This window comes from Stylophora pistillata, chromosome 1, assembly GCF_964205215.1.
Source record: "Stylophora pistillata chromosome 1, jaStyPist1.2, whole genome shotgun sequence".
NCBI classification, from domain to species: domain Eukaryota; kingdom Metazoa; phylum Cnidaria; class Anthozoa; order Scleractinia; family Pocilloporidae; genus Stylophora; species Stylophora pistillata.
In genome coordinates this window covers 27,447,373-27,468,805 of record NC_142519.1, presented here as the reverse complement: position 1 = coordinate 27,468,805, position 21,433 = coordinate 27,447,373, and the positions used below count along the sequence as shown (strand labels likewise).

Below are 21,433 nucleotides of genomic sequence, written 5' to 3'. Positions count from 1 at the left end.
TTCAGAAAAAATATCCTGCAAAAATAAGCTCGAAACCAAATCTTGTGCGGAGTAAGTAGCCTTTCCATCCAAAAATAGGGAAACAAAATTTCATCAAAGAAGCTGGCTTGAAAAAAATACATATTGCTCACCAGGGTTCAAAATAGTTTTTCAGCTTTGAGCGAAAATTTGTAGGCTTTTTTGAAGGCTTATTCTTTTTAACCGACTGTCGATAATTAATGAAAAGTCAGTACGTCTTCAACACTCAACATGATTGAATTGTTCAAATAGCTTCAGCATCAAAATCTTTATTTTCATCAACATGTTTCGTTGTGGCAATTCCCTTTCTAACAAAAGCGTAGTGAACGGAACAACTTTGTCCAAACTGTCGCACTTCTTTATACACAGTCATGCGAAATCCGTACTGCCAAGTTCCGACTTTAATTTGAACACTCGAGAAGGCTTTACAAACGACATTAAACAGGATTTTTCAGAAAATAAATGTTGATTAAAGGTAGTATGTATGTGCAGAAACATAAACACGGTAATGTGGCGGTGTGTGCGCAAACTTTCACGTTTCACAATTGAACAAATGCGTAGAAAGCTGAACACTTTAAACAAAAATACTATCTTTAGTACGCTTCAAATTTCGTTTCCTAAAAGCTTGTAAAACATTTCTTGGCTGCTCTATTGTCTGATATGTAATGTTCACCATAACATGACAGCGCCTTTTACTTCAGTTGGACTATTAATAAGCGGAACATTTTCTATAAAAATTCTAGTTCTTTGGTGAAAAATCCCCGGCAAGTGTGCTAAAAGATCCGGCTGCTGCCGCCAACCGGCTGTTATTTTGAACCCTGGCCCAGACCTTTACGGTGCTCCTCGTTATTTTTGCGCCTGGACGTTTCAAAGACCCCTCAAATTCAGTCTTCAAGTTGATCATAGCACCAATCTGAAACCTTCGAATTGCATTTAGATTTAGTAAATGTCGAAAACGCCGTATAAGCTAATGATCTGATAAACTTTGCTGACAATGTGATTACTTTCCAAATTCCAACTTCAGGTTATGGTATAAGAAGCTTATTTTTCCGAATCGTCTTTCAGTTAGTGCCGTAGTAGTGATATGGATATACTTAGATCTCTGCAGACAGTGCCCGAGTTCAATTTATTTTGGTGGGAGACACTTTTATAGTTTGATTTATTTTATCGAATACATCTACCCGCCCTTTTTCTTTTCTAATGCTGTAGATTAACAAACTCCAAGGTCTTACCGTCTAGCGTAATTAAACCCTTCCGTAGTTGTTGATAGAATCTGAAAACAGCTTAGTTAAGCTTTCATTTTTCACGTTTGAAGGCAATTATAGTGAAAACATGTCACTTGTACTTGGCGCTTTTACAATGGATGCATTTGCTGTGTAGGAGATTAACCAGACTTGGTCATTTTCTCACGAAAGACAAGTAATTAAAACTTTTTGATCATCTTGTCTCACGCTGATCACAGAGTATCTATCAGAAAATACAATTTCCTCCATGCACTGTTGAGTAGGGTCGCTAAAAAAAAAGGTTGAAAAGGTTTTGATCTCAGTAGAATCTTAAGTATTTTTAAGATTTAGATCGTATCGTATTTCTGAGATTCAAATCGTGTAATTATCAGTCTTTCGAAAATGGAAGAGCACCTCCACCTGGAAAGAATATTCATTATTTACAGATTTGTTAATTTCTGAAAGACAAAGCTTTATTTCCGCTGTCTACATTCAATCGCATTCAAATTTACATAGATTTTGTATGGCGTCATCCCAAAAAGTAATGTAAAATGCGGATTAGTGAAAGGTGTTTCTCTTTTCATCGTTAAGCTTTGAAATTCGTCTTTAAGGCACTTTACTCTCCAGCTTTAAAAACCAGGTCTTGACCTCTTGAAACAAACCTTAGAATTTTTAAAATGATAACCTTTTAAGAAAAAAAAATCCTGAATAGAAAGATAAATTGAAGGAGGATTGAATGGAGTCTCGATGTCTAGTCTTACATGCTCCATAAGCAGCAAAATGACCTGTTTGCACACGAATTATAGCATTAAAGTCTCGTGCCCAAGTCTTGGCGATTTCAGTCGCTCATTCTTTGGTTGAATCTGATCCCCTGCGGGAGTGTTCTGTTCAGTTACACTTCCAGACGCCAGAGCACTTCTACAAGCAGTTCAGTTCCGTCGCCTACATCGGCTGAAAGTTGCACTCCAAACAGCTTTTAGCGCCTGTCTATACTGCGGTATTCTCCACGCGTATAGAAACGGGTTTACAGCGCAGCTGACGCACAACATCGATATTGACAAAGCTCTTGTTACTTCAAAAGCTAGCTCGCTACACACATTGCTTTTTTCCTCGACACACTCCTCTACCAGATTAGTGACAATTAGGTAAGGCATAAGTGATATGAAGAGCACGACTATGACCAGGATAATAGTCAAAACGATCCTTTTCTCCAATCGGATGTTCCGAACAAAAAAGCGCCTTCTCCCACCACTGTCCTGATGCAAGATCGTAGCGTTTCTTGAATATCGGCGAAATTCAATGTAAGTCGCTGTGTAGACAACACAAAGTATAGCCAGTGGAGCTGTCGTTTGAAGATGAAGATCCACCAAGTGGAGTATTTCTTTTGATATACTTATCGAGTGCGATGCTTCAAATAGTCCGCAAAAAAGCCATATTAAAATATTACACATAACGACTCTTCTGACTGTTATAAGCGATCTATACCTCAAAGCAAGCTTAATGGCCAGAAATCTATCTACTGATAACGCCACGACCGTAAAAATTGATATTTTTGTGGAAGTGTCAGATGAAATCCTAGAAATCTTGAATAGGTTCGGTATCTTAACTCCACATGGAAGGCAAAGCATGTATGTTGCGTACAAAGGTTGCACGAAAGCTCCCCCAAGAAAATCACTTAACGAAAGGCTTGCAACGAAAAATGTCGTGGGGCGCGCTCGGAAATAATTATACGGATCTTTGAAAAGAGTCCAAAGAAGAACACTGTTTGTTGCGAATGAAACTAAACCTAACAATGCGCTACACACTCCTGCCAAAAGCGCCACTTGTGCTGTTGCGTCAAAATTTCCTTGTTCATCACTCTCGTTCATTATTAACTCCGATGGCGACTGCTCAAGCTTTTATGTAAAAACTCTTGATTTGATGATCAATATGGCTGAGGTTAACTAAAGCACAGTGTGGTCACTTGAAAGGCAAATCGTTTTGAAGCTACGCTAGGATTTCGTAAACTACGACACCTTTCCTGAAAGATAAACTTGAATATCTGATTTGATCATGCAACACCAAAAAACAGGATTACCGATGAAATCTCTCCTACGTCCGGTGAAACAGGATAAATCCTTCTTGACTGTCCTTACTGTAACCCATGTACATTAGTTACTTGGTAAGTATACGAATGCCGTGATGGACGAGGGTCCAATTACAACAGGTCATGACGTTCTCTAGATGAATATGACATCATCTGCATTGAATGTTTGGACAAAATTCTGTTCCCAGGATAAGAATAGACTTTCATTGAGAAACTTGTGTGAATTACCCAAGAAAAATCTCATTTAAAGTTGAATCATTTCACTTAAGGGCTGTAATCACTAAACCTTCCTTGACCTATCGAGTCTCTCAGTAGCTAAGTCGATGAATACTGAATGATTTGCAAGTACAAAATATAAAAACAGGCAAGATGGCGGTAAAAGGAAACGAACACTAGAATATGTAGCCCCAGGCATAGCTACAAAAAAATGTTTATTATAATCTTTGATTGAAAGGATCGCCAAACCGACGTAAACGAGCGTACTATAGTTGTATTTTTAACTGCTCTTCTCAAACACAATCTAAAAACGATTTCGATAGGCGTCTACAATATGCTAAGCTGGTACATTCTAGAAGCTGAACCAAAAGGGCCAACTTACCTGACATACCCTTTTGAATATTTATGAAATTATTGATCATCTGTGCCAATATTTTTTAAACAAAGCATTTTAAAAGACGGTGAGGCTAACCACTGAAAAAAGACACAACATAAAAAAAATGCCGATTCTTGTATGTTCCCCTCCAGACATCATTCTTAATTCATTACGCATAAAGTGAATCATGCAATCGAATGCTCTCATTTTAAAATGGAATAGAGAAAATTTAATAATAGGTTGGATTGAGTGCTATTTTATTTGGTGCGATTCCTTTGATACGATCTTTCTAAACTGCGGAAATCCCCTTGAAGTCGTTTTCATTCGCATTTCATTCATGTCTTTTGTTTACTAAATGTAAGACCATCTGTGAATTAGTTTCTTTATTTTAGGTCATCACAAAATCACTCGAAATTGATCTCCAACAACAGACTACCGCTTATTAGGATATAAAAAATCCGACATATCACTTTTAGTCTTTCCATTGATCGAGCTAAAAATTGCTGAAAAACTGCAATCATCGATCAAAAATATGAATATTACTCAATCGATTATGGAAGGAGAAAAAAGATATAGCTTTCAAATTAACTTTTGACGGGCTTCTGTTTGCCAATTAAGTCTTTTTCCCTTGCTTGTCAGTTGAATGTTTCATGTAGATTAAAACCTTTGTATCAAATTCCTATTTCTATGCCAATAACTTTTTGCTTCTGACAGTTCGTAATTAGAGGTATTATGTAGTTTGAAGGTTCTTTTTCCTGCCCTCTGTGCTGTTCAAAACTCCTACTCTAGCAGTTAGTGACTCGTATCGGCTTCGATTTTGAGCCAGCTTCATGAACATACACATGATATGTAAACCAGAACAATTTTGAATACTGAAGACAACTTGAAATGCAATACTGTTATTTTCATTTTTGGCATGAAGTGATTCACTGACATATCAATCCTGGTTATTGCACCTTTCGTTATTCTATTAAAGGTGGATCTCCGGTAGCGACATAACAATCATGATTATAACTGTATGGGGTGTGTACGTTGCTTGTTAAATGTGGTGGGAACGCCGAGACACATATTACAAAACGATCATACTGTTAGGAAAATAGCCTAACATTCTTTTTATGACTATGATCACATGTTTAATATTGCTTATTGAACCGTGTTCCTGATTATGATCATCATTACGCGAGTGAAACTAAAGCGTAGTAATGCTAAGTAGTGTTTGCTTTGCTGCTCTTCAGACGATTTAAATTACGAAATAGAATTCAAAATTCAAGCAAAATGGAGGTTTCAGCACAATAAGCTCTCCGTTGTTTCCAGACTTTTTAGCGAACTGCCTTGTCAACGGAAAAAACCAAGATAGTAACCAGCTTTCGTGTACTTTAAGATCTCGGAACTTTTCATGTTCTTCATTTTAAGAAATGAACCTCGTTCGCCGTGCCCTACCCAGCCATAATTATTTCAAACGCCAGTAGACATAGGAAGCCGGTTTCTAGCGGTCAAATAAAAATATAAATGTTATTGTAACTATATCGTCTTAAACAGGCTGAGTCAGTCAAATGCTGGTACATTATAAGGGAAATGCGAGGACATGAAAATTCAAGTTAAGGATTCAGCGTTTCCATCTTAATACATGGAGAGAAAGTCCGATAAAACGAGCACCGTGATTTTTAAAGCCTTAATAAAATAAGCCCTAACCACTATGAATTAACAAGACAGAATTTCTCCTTACAATATGAGTACAACATCAAGCAGACGAGTGATGAGTATACAATTTTTGAATCACAAATTTTAAATTACAAGTCTTGAAAGGGAAATTTGCAGGTTTTCCAAATATGTGTTACGTTTATCACTGTGGATGCTAATGCCTATCATAATTTCTACAGTTTTAAGCCCGTGATATCTTCACCTCACGGATCTTCACATGTCAAATCAATGGGCGCCTGTGGCCAACTCTTGGCTAACATATGAAAGAGATATATACTTGTACAGTTGCTAGCAACAAACTTAAGTGTCAAAAAGCAATAGAAAGTAGAACCATTGCAAGTATAAACATCATAGTACTTGAGTAACTGATGGGTCATTCTTTCGCTGGGTATGTGCAGCTGGCTTCTCTGTCAGCATCACATTTTAAATCTGAGTATGATCGAACTACGCCGTTTGATTCTAGAGTGGGGGCTGGATGAATTCAGAAAAAAATATCCTGCAAAAATAAGCTCGAAACGAAATTTTGTGCGGAATAAGGAGACTTTCCACCCAAAAATAGGGAAACAAAATTTGATCGAAGCTGGCTTGAAAAAATACATATTGCTCACCATGGTTCAAAATAGTTTTTCAGCTTTTAGCGCAAATTTGTAGGCTTTTGTGAAGGCTTATTCTTTTTTTACCGGCTTTCAATAATAAATGAGCAGTCAGCACGTCTTCAACACTCAACATGATTAAATTGTTAAAATAATTTCAGCATCAAAATCTTTATTTTCATCAACATGTTTCGTTGCGGCAATTCCCTTTCTAACAAAGCGTAGTGAACGGAACAACTTTGTCCAAACTGTCGCACTTGTTTCTACACAGTCATAGGAAATCCGTACTGCCAAGTTCCGACTTTAATTTGAACTCACGAGAAGGCTTTATAAACGACATTAAACAGGATTTGGCGAAAAATAAATGTTGATTAAAGGTAGTGTGTATGTATAGAAACATAAACACGGTAATGTGACGGTGTGTGCGTAAACTTGCATGTTTCCCGATTGAACAAATACGAAGAAAGCTGAACACTGTAAACAATAATATATCTTTAGCACGCTTCAAATTTCGTTTCCTAAAAGCTTTTGAAACATTTCTTGGCTGCTTTATTGTCTGATATGTAATCTTCACCACAACATGTCAGCGACTTTTACTTCAGTTGGACTATCAATATGCATGATATTTTCTATAAAAATTTTAGTTCTTTGGTGAAAAATTCCCGGCAAGTGTGCTAAAAGATCTCGCTGCTGCCACCAACCGGCTGTTATATTGAACCCTGGATTACACTTTTACGTTGCTCCTCTTTATGTTTACGCCTGGCCGTTTTAAAGACCCCTCAAATTCAGTCTTGAAGTTGATCATAGCGCCAATCTGAAACATTCGAAGTGCATTTCAATTTAGTAAATGTCGAAACAGCCGTATAAGCTAGTGCTCTGATAAACTTTGCTGACAATGTGATTACTTCCCAAATTCCAAGTTCAGCTTATGGTATAAGTAGCTTATTTTTCCGGATTGTCTTCATTTTGTGACGTAGTAGTGATATGGATATACTTAGATCTCTGCAGACAGTGTCCGAATTCGATTTTTTGGTGGGAGACATTTTTATGTATTAATTTATTTTATTAAATACATTTTTCCCCTTTTTTTGTAATGCTGTAGATTAACATTTTTTTTAAAGTCAAAGGTACATGTTTCCGTGGGAATTTCCATGTCAACAGCTTGTTCTGTCAGTCACAAAGTCTTCGTGATTTTCGCTGTTCCTCCTTATGTTTGGCGCATGGACCAATTTGGTCTCTAAGTTGATCATAGCACTAATCTGAAACATTCTAGCATCACAACGATCGATGCAATCACAATAGCGCCAGGACTTCGGATTTCTTCGGAAGGATAGATCACGAGTTCAGAGCCGACTTACTTACTTACTTACTTACTTAATCCTCTTCGTGTTGTGAAACACATAAGGCCGACTAATTATGACTAATTACAAAGAGTACACGCTAATTTGCATATCCCGAGGTGCCCACAATAACTCGTTTCTACGCTATTGCGTACCCGCGAGTTACAGGACATCTTTGAGGTATTAAACCTCTCAGTAATTCAGAGAACGGAAAAAGAGAAAAATGACTAAAACACTCAAGTCCATTTTTGCGCCTTTTTTTCGCCGCGGGCAAGTGAAGTATGTTCCACTGTCGCTCAGTGAAAGAGTTTTTGCGATATCTCGCTGTGTGGTTCCGTGTATAAACAAATTGCCAAGGTCTTACCGTCGAGCATGATTAAACCCTTCCGCAGCTGTTGATAGAATCTGACAATAGCTTTGTTAAGATTAAATTTTCACATTTGAAAGCATTATAGTGAGCACGTGTCACTTGTACTTGGTGCTTTTACCATGGATGTATTTGCTGAGTGGGAGATCCACCAGACTTCGTCATTTGCACACGAAAGACAACTAATAAAAACTTTTTGATCATCTTGTCTCACGCTGATCACTGAGTTATCTATCAGCTAAATACACTTTCCTCCATGCAATGTTGGGTAACGTCACTAAGAAAGAAAAGTTAGAAGAGTTTTTTTAATCTCCTTAGGATTTTAAGTATTTCTAAGATTTAGATTGTATTTCTAATATTTAAATCGTGTAATTATCAAACTTGCGAAAGTGAAGACTACCAGGAATCAATATTCATATTTTACAGTTTTCTTAAATTCTGATAGGGAAAGCTTCATTTCCGCTGTCTTCATTTAATCCCATTGAAATTTACCTAAATTTTATTTAGCTTCATCTTTAAAAAGTAATGAAATATGCGCATAATTGAAATGTCTATTTCTTTTTATCGTTAAGCTCTGAAATACGTATTTAAGACATTTTACACTCCAGCTTTAAAAACCAGGTCTTCAGCTCTCGAAACAAGCCTAAGAATTTTAATAATGATAACCCTTCGAAAAAACAAATACAAAATCCTGAATAGAAAGATCGTGGAAGATTCAATGGAGTCTCGATGTCCAGTCTTACATGCTCCATAAGCAGCAAAATGACCTGTTTGCACACGAATTATAGCATTAAAGTCTCGTGCCCAAGTCTTGGCGATTTCAGTCGCTCATTCTTTGGTTGAATCTGATCCCCTACGGGAGTGTTCTGTTCAATTACACTTCCAGACGCCAGAGCACTTCTACAGGCAGTTCGGTTCTGTCGCCTACATCGGCTGAAAGTTGCACGCCAAACAGCTTTTAGCGCCTGTCTATACTGCGGTATTCTCCACGCGTATACAAACGGATTAACAGCACAGCTGACGCACAACATCGATAAGGACAGAGCTCTTGTTGCTTTGAAAGCTGATCCACTACACACATTGCTTTCTTCATGGGGACACTGTTCTCCCAGGTTAGTAACAATTAGGTAAGGCATAAGTGATATGAAGAGCACGATTATGATGATCATAATTGTCAGAACAATCCTTTTCTCCAATTGGATGTTCCGAACAAAAAAGCGCCTTCTCCCACCACTGTCCTGATGCAAGATCGTAACGTTTCTTGAATATCGACGAAATTCAATGTAAGTCGCTGTGTAGACAACGCAAAGTATAGCCAGTGGAGCTGTAGTTTGAAGATGAAGATCCATCAAGTGGAGTATTTCTTCTGATATACTCGTCGAGTGCGATGCTTCAAACAGTCCGCAAAAAAGCCATATTAAAATGTTACATATAACGACTTTTCTGATAGTTATAAGCGATCTATACCTCCAAATAAGCTTAACAGCCAGAAATCTATCCACTGATAACGTCACGACCGTAAAAATTGATATTTTCGTGCTAATATGAGAAGAAATCGCAGAAATCTTGAATAGGCTCGATATGTTAACTCCACGTGGAAGGCAAAGCATGTACGTTGCGTACAAAGGTTGCACGAAAGCTCCCCCAAGAAAATCACTTAACGAAAGGCTTGCAACAAAAAAAGTCGTAGGTCGCACTCGGAAATAATTATACGGATCTTTGAAAAGAGTCAAAAGGAGAACACTGTTTGTTGTGAATGAAATTAACCCTAACAATGCGCTACATAATCCTGCCAAAAGCACCACTGGCGCTGTTGCGTAAAGATGTCCTTCATCATCGTCATCAGTCTCGTTCATTATTAACGCCGATGGCGACAGCTCAAGCTTTTATGTAGAAACTCTTGAGTTCATGATGAATATGGCTGAGGTTAACTATAGAACAGCGAGGTCACATGAAAGGCAAATCGTTTTGAAGCTACGCTAGTACTTTGTAACCTGCGACACCTTTCCTGAAAGATAAACTTCAATATCTGATTTGATCATGCAACACTAAAAAACAGCATTACCGATGAAATCTCTCTTACATCCAGTGAAACAGGATAAATCCTTCTTGACTGTCCTTATTGTAACCCATGTACATTAGTTACTTCATAAGTATCCCTGTATACGAATGGACGAAGGTCCAATTACAACAATGGTCGGTCATGACGTTCTCTTGATGAATATAACATCATTTGCATTAATATTTGGACAAAATTCTGACATAGACAGTCATTGAGAAACTTTCGTGAATTACTCAGGAAAAAACTCATTCAAAGTTGGATTATTTCCCTTATGTAGTCTCTCAGTAGCTAAGTCGATAAATACTGAATGATTCGCAAGTAGAAAGTATAAAACAGCCGAGATGGTAAAAGGAAATGAACACTAGAACATTTATCCTTGGGCATAGGTAAAAACAATAATGTTAATTATAATGTTTGATTGAAAGGATCGCATAACGCACGTAAACGAGTGCACTATAGTTGTATTTTTAGCTGCTCTCCTCAAACAAAATCTGAAAAATATTTGGATAAGCGTCTACAATAGGCTTCTTTCTTAGCTGGTGCATTCTACAAGCTGAACCAAAAAGGCCAATTTACCTGACATACTCTTTTAAATATTTATGAAAGTTTTGGTCATCTGTGCCAATGTTTTTTTAACAAAGCATTTTAAAGGACGCCACTAGGAGAACCCTTCTCCTTATCCATACTTGAGCTTATCATTTTTCCACATTTATGGAAAAAGATTGCAGCTGTCACACATTTCTCGCCACAAAATGAGCAGAACATCATTAAAAGAGCTCAACTAGAATGCCTTCCTTTCCCGTGCCAAACATAGATGAAGGCTGAAAGGCGAGGTCGTACGGCTCGAAGCAGGTGTTATACTTCATAATGCGTGCGCACGACTTTTCATTTTTGATTTGCCGCAGCAACATTTTTAATTTGCACGTGTGATCCTTCTGGGCCATTTTAGATATGCATGTACTATACTTAAATTTAGTTTGCATGTGAAATTTTTAATTTGCATGTACCATTTTTAATTTGTAGCATTGTTTTTAATTTGCAGGTAATATTTTTAGTTTGCGGCAACATTTTTAATTTGCATGTGTGACCCTTCTGGGCCAACGTACTACTGAAGTCCCTGTATCTTTTGTAGAGTCTGGAAATTTGTGTTCTAATGTAGTCTCACTGATGACTTTGGTTGGGCTGGTTGTGGGTTTTCGAAATGGGCCCTTTTACACTTGGAGGCTGTTGTGCGATATTTCCTGTACTCATGCCAATGCTTTGTCTTACTTTGCTGCTGTGTTTTGTTGCTAATCATTTCCTTCTCATTGTCACTGACAAACAAATGTTTTTTTACTTTTGCTGCTCTTTGGTAAATTTTACCCTTAGAGCTTTTGCTGGGGAGATGATGTGTTCAACAGTCTTAGGTTTATCCCTTGGCATTATCTAATTGTAAATCCACAATCCTAGGAAATGCTATTGATATCATCTAGGAGGACTTGATTTGCTGCTGATGGACTAGATTCTCTGACTGCAGGCAATCTGGGATCATGAAGTTCTCGTTTTTTGTTTTTTTTTTTTTTTTGTTTTAATCTTTTCCATATACCTTCTTACTTCAGTCTCTTTCATACACAGAATGTGATTTCAATTTCCTTTTTCTTGGCTGGTTCCAAGTCTGCAGTCTGCTAGTACATGTTTGGTAGTCTGTGTTACTGCTGCCAGTTCTAACAAATTCTTCGAGGGCATAACATAGTGTTGCAATATGCTTACAATAAGCAAAGGGTGCTTTTCCTGCCGGACAAGGATTGCAGCTAGCAAAATTAACTTCTCCTGCACCTCCACCAGATTTAATTATTGCATTGGCGAAACAGGCAGAAGACTAGGTGAACGATTCCGAGAACACCTTCGCGACGTGGAGAGGAGTGACAAGGACACATCGAAACCAGTCGCTAGACATTTTAATTTACCCAATCATCCTAAACAACATATGGGAATCTGCGGTCTTTCCTTACACTTAGGTAGCACGGAAAGCCGCAAAACTCTTGAACAAAAGCTCATCTTTCAAGCCAGCAGTCTAAATCCCATAGGTATCAACGAACGCTTTTCATTCCACTTATCTATTCGTGTTTTTCTCGTTGCTATGATCCCACCAATCACGTAGCTCCATTTTCTTCCTTTAAAAGCACACACAACCCACAATTCTTTATTCGCTCCGACGAAGGGCTAACGCTTGAAACGTCAGCTTTTATAACCGTAACGGCGACCAATTTACCATTTCAACTTTGTTGATACATTCAAATTAATCACAGAAAGACAAATTTTGTAATGAGATTTTTCTTCATTTCAGGTAAGTATTCACATTTTATAGGAAATAGGTTTGCATCTTCATCCAAAGCAACCTCAATTACCTGAACATGTCCATGTTTGAAAAGACCGCATGTCTCACTATTTATAATTTCTTGTAATCTTTGTTTCCTTTATTGTCGCATACTTTTCGTTCGATAAAATAATTCAACATCTTTTCAATAGTAAACAAAGGAAAGTTTTCTCGGACTTGTATGAAAGGCTGCTAGTTTGTTGCTTGTGGAAATTCTGGCGGTTTTTTTTCCGAATTGGCGGGAACAGAATGAGAGGCATCTGAAATGTCAGGTCGAAGGTGCTTATATTTGTCGATAAAATCGTTCTCCCAGCCACTCTTCAAGTAGCTTACAACTCTGAAAAGTGAAAAAGCTACGTCAGAAAACAATTCCCACTACACCACAAAAATCGAAGTGAGACCAAATGCTATGTGCAACAAAATCACACAACTATTAACGCAAATCTTATACAATCAGGCTAAGATGACAACATCATTTCCTATGCAGTGTTTGTGTTCTCTCGCCCGATAGCCTCGTTTGCGTGTATTTTCACGCAGATACCGCTGTACCATAAGAATGACTTCCGGAACTATAATAACAGCTATTTGTCATGGCCTTTGCGGGCTCCGTACAAGACTAATTTGTAGAGCAGAAAAGTAAAATGTGAAATAAACCGTAGTAAAAAATTGAGAAAGGTCGACTAAATATGCAGGCTGTACCTCTGGCCGGTAGTATTTTCTAAGCCTCCCGAGATCCCACCGTTAGAGGTACAGGACAATATATTTCATCATGCAACCAGTAGCACTATGAAAAGGGCATTACAGTGGCGATGCTATTCATAAGTTTTGTTTACCTTTGCAAGTGTAGGTCCTAGCGGCTACAGTGTCTGTTTTAAAAGTTGTTCCTTTGTATAACCAATAAGGCATTAAAGGAGCACTCTGATGAAACCGCTTTATAATTTGAAAACCCGAAAAATTCAGTTATTTCATTCTAATATCAATTTTTAGTGATTAATAAAGCCTTTTCAATAACAGTTATAGTTGAAAGTCAATTCTTGGGCGAGAAATTACGATTTGAAAACCGTTCCGCAATTAATTTTCGTTATCACTTCGTATTGAGGGTCTTTCTGCTGAACCCATTGGAAGGTTGTTTCCATACCATAAAATGAGTTGTTCAAAAATACAGATCTTTTAATCTGGAAGCCACGTCTTTTCTTGAGTGAAAATAAAAGAAATCGTAATTTACATATCTTCTAGGGGACATTACCCCTGTTCGTGAAAATTGTATTTTTATCTCCTCTTCCTTCTCATCCCACAACACATCACAATCACAGTGCCACTGTACAAGAACTGTAAGATATGCTTCTGGGTTTTCAATATCCGAAATTGAAATACACGGGGCGTAGTAAGGGCTAAAGCCAAGACAATGTACCAACAATAACACCTTTTCAAGATAGTGAACATTTTTCAATTAAGATATTTACAAAGTCCATTGTAGCCCGCAGTTAACATGACTGTTCTTGATGGGCTGCTAAGAGTACACTTATTAGACAATTTAATTGGCTCGCAGCACTCGGGTACCTGCATGAATGTATGGTGGTCCTTTTTTTGTAGTTCTTGTCTTTGGTTTGGGAAAGGAACAAATGAAAACGTGTCACAAAACGCGATATATATATCTCATTAGACGTTTTGTTGTGTAGCATCGCTGAGTATTTTTACAAGTTGTGCCGTGTTTTGACGAGCCCGTAGGGCGAGTCAAAATACAAATAACGAGTAAAAATACTCAGCGATACTACACAACGAAACGTCTAATAAGTTATTTATTATCCAACACGCCAAATTGTTATTTCAGTGCCGGCGAATTTCGCGGATATTTACTTACGGGGAGTGCGTGACAGAAGTATTCGAAGCGGAACGGAATTGGCGCGTTGTCGTGTTGCTGTTTCTATTTTCTTCAATAAATGAAGAAATTTCCTGATTGTCTAATTGTTTTTCCTCGTTCGATTCATCTAACAAACTTGGATTTATATTTTCCAGCCATTCCGACTCTTCGTCGTCGGAAATATGATTCAAATTGTCCGCTAATTTTTTTTTCGTAACTTCAATCCAATTCTTCGCTTGCGCAATGCGAGAAAACCTGTCTAACCGGTTCTCTGGAGTACAAATACCGCGTGATATTTGTACTCGTCCATGGCGTTATTTGTACTCTACGGAGTGTAGTTGGATAATAAAACTCTGTATGTGTGAGTTCAAGTTCCATTGGGTAGAATCGGCGTATGCAGCATCCATCAGGGTACGGCCATTTTAATCCAGGGCGGGAAGATCAGGTGCCAGTTAAGCTGAACGTCGACGATCTGCTACAGAATAAGCCAGACAATGTCGATTAGGAAATTTCAAAGGTCAAGGCCTCACTGTCGAGATCTAACTTGCGAAAATAAATGTTGTAACCTACGCGGCCTCCAACAGAATAACCATTGACACTGACGTTGGATAGCTAGATCCAAATGTTGAATAAGTTATTTTTATACAATTTTATATTGAAATGTGCCAGTATCTGTTTTAATCTTAATATTATAAATCAGGAGTTTTAGTGAGTGACCAGTTCAACCAAAATGTAGAAAATGTCGACTTTGGTCAGCTCGCTTCAGCTTTATAATAACTAAACGCAAGCTTAAAACACGATTCCGGTTAACACGGCACTAAAACTCACCTTCTAACTACATTGACAACGGAAGATGTTGCCTCACAGCCTTCATAAATTACTTTACAAAAATAAGTCTCAGGTTCCTTGACCTTTATGACACAAATGTTTGCTCCATTGTCAACAGCTTGATCGTTTTGAAACCAAACATAAGACAATCCCATTTTGTTGTGTACGCTGGCTATGACTCCCAAGAATAACGATCTGTCATCGTGACCATTGATGGTATCGGGGCCAGGAAGAATTGTAGCCTAACCACTGGATATATTTCCTGATGCTGGAAATAAGAAAGATCCGTCCAGAGATCTTTCTAGATATGATTTGTCGTTTATCTTTATAGCACTAACAACAAATCGATCGGCCAACGGGTTATACGTCTCTTCATCTATTGATAAATATTCGTGTGAGCGAACATGAAAACTTGATCCCCAGTCTGATAAAAGAATGCTGGGTTCTCCCGAGTAAAGAGAGTACTTAATACGTATGATGCACGATCCTCGCAGTAGATAGCGCTATTTATGCAATAGCGAAAATCAGACCTGAAAAAAATCAGGCCTGTACGGGACTCGAACCACTGACCTCTGCGATACTAGTGCAGCGCTCTACCAATTGAGCTAACAAGCCAACTGGGAGCAAGCCGTTAAGTTGGTTCGTAATAAACCCGTGAAAGTGATAAATGAGATAGAATAAATATATGAAGTTCATATATTTTGAACTGCGGTATTAAATACGTATGATGCACGATCCTCGCAGTAGATAGCGCTATTTATGCAATAGCGAAAATCAGACCTAAAAAAAAATCAGGCCTGTACGGGACTCGAACCACTGACCTCTGCGATACTGGTGCAGCGCTCTACCAATTGAGCTAAGAAGCCAACTGGGAGCAGGCCGTTAAGTTGGTTCGTAATAAACCCGTGAAAGTGATAAATGAGATAGAATAAATATATGAAGTTCATATATTTTGAACTGCGGTATTAAATACGTATGCGGTATTAAATACGTACTTAATATTCATCAACTCACAATCCCAAGAATTTTCAATCCCTTCAACAAACAGTCGAAAGTGATTCTCCAAAGACTCATGCAGTCTCTCGTCGTCTTTCCACGGCGCCTCTCTTTCATCCATTCGAAAACCGTGTAAAGAAACTTAGAACATCGAAGAAATGCCGATGCGAATAAACAAAATTTACAGGCCCGTAAACAGCAATGCATGCTGGGATAACCAGGGTGCGCAAAGGATCGCGGCAGCGGTAGGCTGCCGAGCGCTGCCCTAAAAGCGATTTGAAATTTGAAATTTGAAATTTGAAATGAAAAACAAAGTGAAATGGAAAATATAAAGTAATGAATTTTTTGCCTTGGCAGCCCTCGGCCACCATAATGAAGTCGCACCTAAATGAATCGACAAATTAATAAACAATAAATATGTAAGTAAGATAATAAAATTGGAAATTTGGGCACGGTTGGGGGTGGTCAAGGGGTAGACTTTATTATTTCTTGAGCCCGCAATTATGACTACCCAGCATCGTCACCAGAGAAACAAGATGGCGGCACGATTGCGATCAATGTTAGTGCGTGTCTTCATGAAAGACATTATTCCTGGTGCTAATGCACCGAAGATAACTGTTCCCAATGGTATCGTATTGCTGCATCAACCTCCGATTTCAGATGGAGTTCCCATGATTTCAAACTTTGCTCTGAAACTGGAAACTTACCTTCGAATGGCGGACATCCCTTACAAAAATTCTTTCGTGCCCAAGAATTCTTCTAAAGGAAAAATACCATGGATCGAATACAATGGAAAGAAGATGGCCGATTCTAACTTTTGCATTTCGTTTCTGAATGAAGAATTCAAAGTTACTTTAGATAACAAGCTCAGCAAATCAGAGAAGGCTGTATCTCATGCTCTCAAAAGTATGGTGGAGGAGAACACTTATTGGTAATTATGTATGTTTATATGTCTAATTAAAGGGGGTACCTAACGCTTAAACCATCTTATTAAATAATTTGTCCCCTTGCTTTGATAATTAATCTAAATTCAATTGACGTTAGACAAAATGTCAGTATTCTACCTTCCATTAAACCTTTGACTCACTGGAATGATCAGTATGTAAAATCTATTCAAATTACCACTGAAATGTTGAAATATACCTTCAAGCTTAGAGGTACTGGGAATTTAAATAATCAGAGAGTAATACTGTCTCAGCATAACTCTAAGTTCCTTGGAATAGTTAGCTGCAAAATTCACTGTCATTAGTTGACAGTTTTATTTTTTCTTCAGTAATGACTGATGTCTGCACGTTGACAAAGTTCCTCATTTGTTTTACTGAGTGATCACATAATTGGATTGATTAACTGGTTTGCAGATGCTCAGTGTTGGAAAAAAAAATTAACTTTTTAAGAGTGGCTGTTAAGTTGAAATAAATCCAAATGAATTAAAATGAAACCTGTGTGTTCTATCCTTCCTGTTAGGACAATGGTATACTATCGTTGGATTGATGCCACAGATTTGACGTCAAAACTTGTCTTTCCAAAAGCCTCACAAAGGAAACAGGACCTCTTCTTTTCAATGTTCCAGCGCACCATGAAAGAGTACCTAAATGGGCATGGTATGGGCCGTCATAAAAAAGAGGAAGTTTATTCCATTGCAAAGAAGGACTTGCAGACCTTGTCTGATTATCTGGATGTCAAACCATTTGTCATGGGCCAGGAGCCTACAACTGTGGATGCATCAGTGTTTGGTCTTTTGGCAGAATTTGTCTGGCAGGACAAGGCCTCCCCACAAAATGCAGCAATTCACAAGGATTTTAAGAATCTGTTAGGTTATTGTGAGAGAATGAAAGAGAAATATTGGCCAGACTGGGATGACACAATTGCACATAGAAAAAAATTTCATTCTGAAGCATGAGTACCATAGACAAAGAATATTTTCCTTATTATGCATGCACATTGAGGTACACTGTGCTTGTCACATCTGATGACCCTGAACATGGAACAATTAAGTTCTTCAACCCTTTTATACCCTAAATTCAGGATCAATATTCTCCATACTTTTATGTGCATATTTCTTTTTTATTCTCTTGATCCTAATGAATGATTCAGCAGAATAGCACTGTAAGGAGATATCTGATGCTGGACACTCCTTGGGTTTAAAGATTTAACCCTTTCACCTGCAGGACCAAAAAATAGGACATCTTGTCACAATATCAATATGTTGTCCAGGAGAAAGTTTATGATAAGAAAAAGGTAAACCAGGGGATACTGTTTGATTTAATACCAAATTCCGAGAGTTGAATTTGTTGAAATAAATTATGTGTGACAGGCAACGTGGAGAATTGATATTATTTTATCAGATCTTGGGAGTAATAAGGTTCAAAACTTATCTCTTAGTTGAAGGAGAAGTTTTTTTGTTGAATTGGAGATAGTTTAAATCAAGCATTTGTCACATTAAAACCAGAAGGGAAGTTTCTTTTCTCAACCTCTCAAATTGCCTACATATAAAAGAACTTAATCAAGCAATGTTTATTGGTTGAAGCGAAATTTCACTCCAAAAAAATAAGACATTGTTTTTGGATTTCTTGTACTAATGTTTTCAGTTCTCCTTTTTCAACAGTACTCTTACCAGTTTCCCACTGGCAATAGAGAAGAATGCAACATCCAAAGTGCTAATTTATGTTCAGTACCTGTACTCATGCAGCTTCTTTTGTAAAATTTGCCTTTTGGTTTTAATATCCTATGAGCTGTTCATGTCTTAAAGCTTATAATTACTGTACTCATGCATGATCACTTCAGAAAGATACAATACCAACAAGTTACAATTTTTAAGATTTAAAGCACCCTGAACTACTTCAGTCAAATTTAAGAAGCCATTGAGAACATTGAAACTTTAGCTGCTTCTCAATTTTATACTTGTATTTAAGTGACTCTCAATTTCATTGTACAAACTTAATTTTTAATTTTAATTTTAAATTATTTAAGCTATTGCTTCACCATTTTATACCTGTATTTAAGTGACTTTGAATTTTACTGTAGAAACTTAAATTTCAATATCAATTGTTAGTTATTTTAATTTTTAATCAATTAGGTTTTGACAGTATGTATTAGGTTTTTTAGATTCTTAATCTTAGAGGCACGTACGTATTTTGAACGAGCTCTATGAGCTCCTTGACGCTACGTGGGTAAATAAAGTATTGATTGATTGATTGATTGAAATCTGTGTTGAGTGGCACTGTATTTAGTGGTCACCCTGTATTAAGCAGTCCCAAAGGCCTGTTTGTACTGTCATCCAACTGTATTAAAGCATAACTACTCAAATTAAATTAAGAATGATCTTTCAAGTAATATTTTATCCATGTTTCTCTCCCAAAATCAAAGTAAGTAGTATGTTTGAGTAAGATTCATTACATCAAGTGGCGTCGTGTCTGGTATTTTTATACCTCTAATCTGTGGAAACTGTATTAAGTGGTCATTAAGTATCAATACTTTTGTGCTGCAACTCTAAAGCTTAAACAGGCTGAGACTGATTGCTAAACTGCTGAAATAATATATTGGCCGGATAGATGTAAAATTGAACGGTAAGGGTAGGTTTCCAGAGGAACAGCTGCTTGGCTGACTGATCTGATTAGCTGACTGACTTTGAAACTGTAGACTAACCAACTGCCTGTTTGCAGACTGACCAAACGACAGTCACAGACTGACCAAAGGACAGGCACAGACAGAAGAAAGGACATGCACAGACTGACCAAAGGACAGGCACAGACTGACCAAAAGACAGGCACAGACTGACCAAAGGACAGGCACAGACTGACTTTCAGTTCGAATGAATAACAGAATGACTAATGGTGGGATGAAGGGACCGACAGAAAGATGAAATGTCTGATTGAGAGAGACAATTCATGATGCAATAGGACAACCCATTTGTTCAGAATACATCCATGTTTTATGTGGAGATCGAGATTTCCTTTCTTCATATTGAACTAAAGAAAATCGGATGTTAGTTAAATGTCAGCAATATTGAAACATGCCCATTTACAAAACTCTTTGAGCCAGTTATTTACACGATGTCTAACCAACGATGCACTTTTACGCAAGCAGTGGACCCCAGGTATTCCCTTTAAGAGGGTTGTTTTTATTTAATAAATGTCCTTCCACTGCTAACTTTCGACTCCTTGACACTGTTCGCAAAACTAAACGTACAGGTAAAAGATTCAGCCAAATTCAAGTTAGCTTTGAAGGTGGTTTGATCAACAACGGCTAAACTTTATTAAAATAACCAGCGACTTGAGCTACTTGAGTTTCATTATTCCTCGACAGACACTTTGCACGAGTATTGGTCAAACGTTTTGACCAATACATGTTTGTTGAAGTATGTATTGTCCAAGCTTTTCTTCCAACAATGTTGTAATAGTTTTTTTGTCAAATATCTGCAAATTTCGTCTTAACGTTGGGTAGCTGTTGGGACTTTTTCAACTCGCCAATGGAAAAAAAAAAGGATAATGAAATTGAAATAGACCCTAGATACCAAGATATTAAATCGCATTTTCTCAATCCGTTTTATTGCAAAATGGACGGGGAGCTAGTCGGCAGAAATTGCCACAAACTTCAAAACAAGTGCTTTCCAACGAATATACCTCCGAATTTTTGTTGAATCGATGTTGCAAATTAGACGCCGGTGTTTGATGGTGGAAAATAAGTTGGAGTCTCTAAGAGGGATTTTTAGTCCCTTCAGCGCATTACCAATCAAGCATATATGCACCATTTTTGCTGAAATCGTGTCAACTGCGTTGAGTTAAGCTCGTACGCAAACTATTCGATCGACGTGATAAGGCAGGTGTGCAAACAGGCTCAGTCCATTGACCAACGCCTTTAGCTCACAATGATCAGGTGTTTTTGATGGTTGCTATTCACATTATTTTATCCTTTTTCCTATTTTAAGAAACAAACATGTTTTTTGAAGTGTTTTGTCCTCTACCTCCTATACATTTCCTTGTAAATTAGTTGACAGAATTTGTCCTTAGATCAACATAAAAACTTCTTTCTGGTAAGTTTGAGTGTTCTGTTTGCTGAATGACGTAGGATATTATTGGGAGAATTTGTATGTTAATCACTTCTGGTAGTTAAAGGGTTAAATGAGTTTTACTTAAACTTCTCAGTTATGCTAAGTAAGGAAGACAGATTGATTTATATTTTACAAGAGCAAAAAGTCGTCTAGCGACAACTAACGCTTCTGGTTAATATTCTTTAAGTTGTATCGTAGAATTAGTTAAGCCTCTTATTAATACGATTAAGTTTTCATCTAACGCTTGAAAAGCAAACACTTCATTAGCAGTTGTCAGTCGGTTTGACATTAAATTAAAAAGACAATAAAAACGTTTCCACGCCTTTTACAAACGTTCGGGTTTTTGGCGCGTTGTTAAAA

General features: G+C 37.5%; 2 protein-coding genes, 1 long non-coding RNA gene and 1 pseudogene across 4 annotated transcripts; 1 reads left to right on the top strand and 3 right to left on the bottom strand.

Moving 5' to 3' along the window:
- Positions 1-1,536: 1,536 nt before the first annotated feature.
- On the bottom strand, positions 1,537-4,672 carry LOC148741934 (adrenocorticotropic hormone receptor-like; annotated as a pseudogene).
- Positions 4,673-8,279: 3,607 nt separating this feature from the next.
- On the bottom strand, positions 8,280-10,269 carry LOC148741933 (adrenocorticotropic hormone receptor-like). The gene has a single exon (XM_088732023.1). The coding sequence runs from the start codon at positions 9,774-9,776 to the stop codon at positions 8,703-8,705; it is 1,074 nt and encodes a 357-aa protein (XP_088588149.1). The 5' UTR covers positions 9,777-10,269; the 3' UTR covers positions 8,280-8,702.
- A 3,493-nt stretch (positions 10,270-13,762) lies between these two features.
- On the bottom strand, positions 13,763-16,280 carry LOC148741932 (uncharacterized). Of its 2 annotated transcripts, none has more exons than XR_015996044.1 (3): positions 16,042-16,280; positions 15,028-15,295; positions 13,763-14,674 (listed from the first exon to the last, which is right to left on the bottom strand). It is a non-coding gene; the product is annotated as an uncharacterized LOC148741932 (long non-coding RNA). The 2 variants fall into 2 exon arrangements; XR_015996043.1 differs by having other exon boundaries at positions 15,028-15,403; positions 16,023-16,220.
- Positions 16,281-16,529: 249 nt separating this feature from the next.
- Positions 16,530-19,227, top strand: LOC111324843 (failed axon connections homolog). Its single transcript, XM_022928502.2, has 2 exons — positions 16,530-16,954; positions 17,488-19,227. The coding sequence occupies exons 1-2, from the start codon at positions 16,560-16,562 to the stop codon at positions 17,921-17,923; spliced, it is 831 nt and encodes a 276-aa protein (XP_022784237.2). The 5' UTR covers positions 16,530-16,559; the 3' UTR covers positions 17,924-19,227.
- The last annotated feature ends 2,206 nt before the right edge of the window (positions 19,228-21,433 follow it).

Coding starts and splice junctions, on each gene's coding strand:
- LOC148741933 (XM_088732023.1), bottom strand. CDS start 9,776: ATGAACGAGACTGATGACGATGATGAAGGACATCTTTACGCAACAGCG.
- LOC111324843 (XM_022928502.2), top strand. CDS start 16,560: ATGGCGGCACGATTGCGATCAATGTTAGTGCGTGTCTTCATGAAAGAC. Junction 16,955..17,487: donor GTGGAGGAGAACACTTATTG/GTAATTATGTAT, acceptor CCTTCCTGTTAG/GACAATGGTATACTATCGTT.